This window comes from Amblyomma maculatum, chromosome 3 (genome assembly GCF_055883805.1).
Source record: "Amblyomma maculatum isolate TAMU_Amacu chromosome 3, ASM5588380v1, whole genome shotgun sequence".
Taxonomy (NCBI): domain Eukaryota; kingdom Metazoa; phylum Arthropoda; class Arachnida; order Ixodida; family Ixodidae; genus Amblyomma; species Amblyomma maculatum.
The window spans coordinates 126,943,680-126,948,477 of record NC_139346.1 but is presented as its reverse complement, the minus strand read 5'-3'; the positions used below and the strand labels follow the sequence as shown (position 1 = coordinate 126,948,477).

Sequence of the window (4,798 nt, the reverse complement as noted above, 5' to 3'; positions counted from 1 at the left end):
GAACTCTACGGCAACAAAAATATGGCAATTCGGCGACTCGACAACCTGACAAAGCGACTATGCCGCAATCCAGAACTGGTTGAGCAATACGACGACGCCATCAAGGCAGGGCATGCGGAGCACGTGACCGAAGACGTAGTGTCTAGGAAAGTTGATTACATGCCACATCAGCCAGTCGTACGTAGTGGGACAACTACAACGAAGCTGCGTGTCGTGTTCGACGCGTCATCACACGCTCCGAGGAAACGGTCACTCAACGACCACTTGGAAAAAGGACCTAACCTCGTCAGTGATTTGGTGCAGATTTTCTTGCGGTTCCACCTACACAAGGTCGCTCTCGTAGCAGACATCGAGAAAGCATTTCTGCAGATAAGCGTGTGGCCTGAGGATAGAGACGCCCTGCCGTTCTTCTGGTACAGTAGCCCGCCGCTGGACCCGTCAGCATTGCCGTATATTGAAGAATGGAGAATGACTCGGGTACCGTTCGGTACGACAGCCAGCCCGTAGTTTCTGACCGCTACCCTCCACCACCTGGAATGCACGACAAAGGAAATTTCCAAAACGGCGAGCCTCATGAAGGGCTCCCTTTAGGTGGACGATCTGGTGACGGGAGCGGCTACAGTAAACGAGGCATTGAGAATGGCCACTGAAGCCACCGACATAATGAGCGACGCCGGCATCTGCTTAAGGAAATGGTCCTCGAATTCTGATGCAGTCCGCGCGGCGTTTGGGGACGACGAAACTACACTTTCGAACGGTGAACAGAAGATCCTGGGAATGAAATGGAACGCAGCTGACGGCAAGATGGCAATGTCTCTGGCCAGTGTGATCAGCTCATTAACTAGCGGAGCTGCGTCGAAGCGCGCGGTGCTGCAGGCGTCGGCAAGAATATTCGACCCCTTGAGCCTCGTCGTACCGTTCGTGGTGCGAGCAAAGATCCTTTTTAAAAGGCTATGGGAGAGAGGTATTGAGTGGGACGACCAATTACCGAGCGACTTGGAAGCAGACTGGAGAAGTTGGTGTTTAGACCTCGCCAATCTGAGTCAACTCTCCTTCCCACGTTGCATCCTACAAAACGACCACGTTTTCAGGCAGCTCCACATTTTTTGCGACGCAAGTCCGACGGCCTACGGGTGCTGTGCCTACCTCCGCATTGGAGAAGACAACGAAACGGTGAGCGTCAACCTCATCCTTGCCAAGCCACGCGTGGCGCCTCTGAAGGCCTTGTCGCTGCCTCGGTTGCAGCTGATGGCGGCTGTAATTGGATCACGCATGGCCACCTACTTTCAAGAAGCAATTGATCACCAAATGAATGTATTCTATTGGAGTGACTCGATGATTACGCTCCTCTATCCCTTGGAAACGCGCATGAAATGAGTTCCACTCATTTTGGGGGGGAGGATGTTAAGAATATACAAGAAAAAGAACCGACAATCCCGTAGCTCGACTTCAGAAACGACAAAGGGCCATAAATCTGAGCACAAAGCAGAGAAGAAATGCCGAGCTCTTGCTTCCGAAAGAGCAGCCAGCAAGTCAGCGCGTTCCTAGGTCCCAAATTACGAACCGAAGACGGCATGGTCCACTTTCCCGGAATGACCGGGGAACGCGCGATTGGAAACAAGGGTCGGCGTGGCACCCCGCTGAGGAGATGGAGGGGCCTGGGCCGGCGACGAGGAGGCTGTGCGCACGTGCGGGGTGCGAGTGCTGCTGGGAACGACTGGCCGAGAGAGAGAACCGGAGACGAGACAGTGTGGAACGCACCCTTCGTCGGAGAAAGACGCGTGTAAACTTTGCTGAATATATCCAGTGTTTTTGTTACCGTTAAAGAGTTTTTGTCCGCATGTGATTTCTTCACTTTTATTCGAATCCCCTAAAGTTCAAAGTTGTAGTAACAAAGTTCTGTCTAATACGAAATCAACAACTACTACACACCATCCTCCTTTTGTCCACTTCCGACGACTCGTGCTTAGCGGTAACTTTACCTGGCTGATGCACGGCGGATTGTCCGACAAAGGACTTTGGCATCAAAAGACCAATCGAGAGCTCGCTATGACGACTAGAGGCGCCAGATCACGGACCTTCCCAGTGAACTAGTCTAGATTTGGAAGCCTATAAGTTAGCGTAGTTTGCACCAAAATCCTGGTACGCTACATTGAACCATTAGATATCCTAGTAAGATCCGGCAAACTGAACTACCGGATTCAACACCTTAGAGCCAGTGGACGGCGGCGGCATCGCCTAGAAATATGACCCGCGACGCAGCACCGGTACAAGAAGGGAGTAGGGTGGGTGGGAGGTGATCTTGAAAGAACTGGGTGGTAAGACCGGGTTGTCGAAACCAGTGTTGTCGCTAAGGTCTTCGCGTGCGAATGTTATGCTGATCAGGATGCCTAGAAGAAAAATTCTAGGCGGCACTTTGGAACACTAAAGTTGGATGAGGCGAAAGCATCTCTTTTTCGGGGGTCCTAAGTCCCACATTTCGGCACCTTTTTCTCCCACCTTCCTCGTGTTCCTTGCGGCTCGTTTAACGTGTCCGCGGAGAATTGATATATACCGCGCCTTTTCTCACCTGGGGACCAATTTAAAATGCCGCTGAGGCCTGCTCTGCTGCGTCTGCTTTTATATGTTGTGCGGTGTGGTGTTCGAGGAACGACTGAATGAAAGGCCCCGCGCAACGCCGCCTGGATCGAACGGCCGGCGAGGTTAGCTTCGCATAAGTTTGAATCATCTGGTGGCGTCCTCACTAGAGCAGTAATTACTGCATGTGCAGTAATTACTGTCGACATTTCCAGCACTCTACCAGCTGCCTTTGTGTGGCAAGTTCGGAGCTGGCGCGAGTAAGGTGACCACAGAAACACGTGTGACAGATAGTGCTTCCGTTTGTTCCTGGTAACCAATTATTTGAAATAAAACAGTTTCCGCAGTAAGCATTTTACAGAGCAAATCGAATTTAAATGTAGAGCATGCTACGTAAATTACCAACCTTAAAAATATTAGCATTATTCTCATCACAAGTACACGATGCCGGATGCCTCCAAAAAAAGCTGCCATAATGCAGGTTTAAAAGACAGCAGCGGTGGCTAACGCTTTGTAATATCCACAAAACAGGGGACCGGTGCAAGGACAAGTTGCGCTGTCTCAGAGGAGGTCAGCGAGGATCCGTCGGATTGTCGCGGCCACCAGACCGCAGATCACTGTAGTGGCAATTTAAAGCAGCAGTCACCAAGTGATACTATGCAAATACGTTGTAATCAGTACTGATTGAAATTTATGCATAAAAAAGACCATCTCATTCTAGTCTTCGGACAGTCTTACAAACTTCAGGGCTATTATGTGCAGGCGTTCATATTTCAAGAAATATATCCATCCATACAATCACACCACCAGGGATGACCGCATAAAAAATACACCTGAAGAATCGCGACAACTCTTAATGGAATGCAGATAATAACACATTAACGATAACATTCATTCTTGTTTTCCGTCCTTTTTCTCTTCTACGCCCTCGTGGTTGCAACACTGTTTTTCACCTTTATGAACTGCAAGCTAGTTTAGGACCTTTTTGGTAAGAGGAAGTTAAACAGCACTGGTATACTAACGGCAGGAAACTACAGCGTACTTAATGCGTGTTTTGGGTCAAGGCTCGTGTACATCCAGCTCAGCATATCAGATATCAGATATAGAGCGAGATTAGTAGAACTCGCAACTAAAGACTACGCGCAGTGCGTGATCACATGCAGAACCTCGTTCAATAAGTTGTAGCGTGAGAATAAATGACAAGGCCGTTTACTTCATATGGTTGATGTTGAGATATTCTAGGAATCATGTGCGGCTCAGAGCGGCCAAAAAGATTTAGAAAATTGTACGCGGCATCTAGCCCATTTTAGTCGGAGTACGGAGAGAACATTTTGCTGAGGAAAAGGCTTCTGGGAGCCAAGAAAGTAAAAGGTACCTTTTCGCATCAATGACGAACTTAAAACTAAAGTAATTAAAAGCACAGTGATATTGGCGTTTCCTTCATAAAGAAAACGCGTCCAATAGTTTGCTTAGCCTGATTCGTTCATTGTTTCCGAACTTCATCGACAGCTCTCACAGAAAGCACGCAGCAGGCTTCTTAGCTATGCCAATGATACAATCTATTCCAGCCGCTTATCTGAAAATAATTTTGGAGAAAACGTAAGAAAGATAAAACTTCCGAGAGCACTATAGAATCTGCACTTCAAAAATACGAAAGCCTGAGCATTCTTGCTGCGCATGGCACATCGCGCATTCCATGTGGAACAAAACAGGGCTTCAATTGAACGCATCAAAGTTTATCAGCGTTCCATAACTGGTTTGCAGGAAAGGAAAGACGCTCTGTCTGTCCCTCACCGAATGTCGCATACTTGTCTCCCGGACAATACAGCAACGCTTAGGATTGCGCATTTCTCCACTGAAGATTCTGCAGTGTCCTTGGAATCTTTCTTGATTTAGCGACACTCAATATACACTTCTGTTCACTATCACGTAATTATTTGGCTCATTAAGTCAGAAGCACACCACTTCCGGTTGGCGTGACGTCACATGCCTTGGAAGTCGACAAAGGTCGTATAGGTATTTCGAATTCTGATCACCACGTCCTGTGTGCTTAGGCCTGGCCTGAAGCCCACCATCTCATATGGTTAGAGGTTCTCTTGTTCTATGTATCTACTAAGTCGTCTCGTTTGTATTACGTGCTCCATCAGCTTTCCTACGCACGAGGTTAGCGAGATGGATCTCAAGTTTTCTATTTGTGCGGTTTGCCTGGTTTGGGTATGAG

The 4,798-nt window shown here is 48.3% G+C and overlaps 1 protein-coding gene across 1 annotated transcript; it reads left to right on the top strand.

Moving 5' to 3' along the window:
* Positions 1 to 639: 639 nt before the first annotated feature.
* LOC146195974 (uncharacterized) lies at positions 640 to 1,377 on the top strand. Its single transcript, XM_084596889.1, has one exon. It carries the CDS (start codon positions 640 to 642, stop codon positions 1,375 to 1,377), a length of 738 nt encoding a protein of 245 aa, XP_084453015.1.
* The last annotated feature ends 3,421 nt before the right edge of the window (positions 1,378 to 4,798 follow it).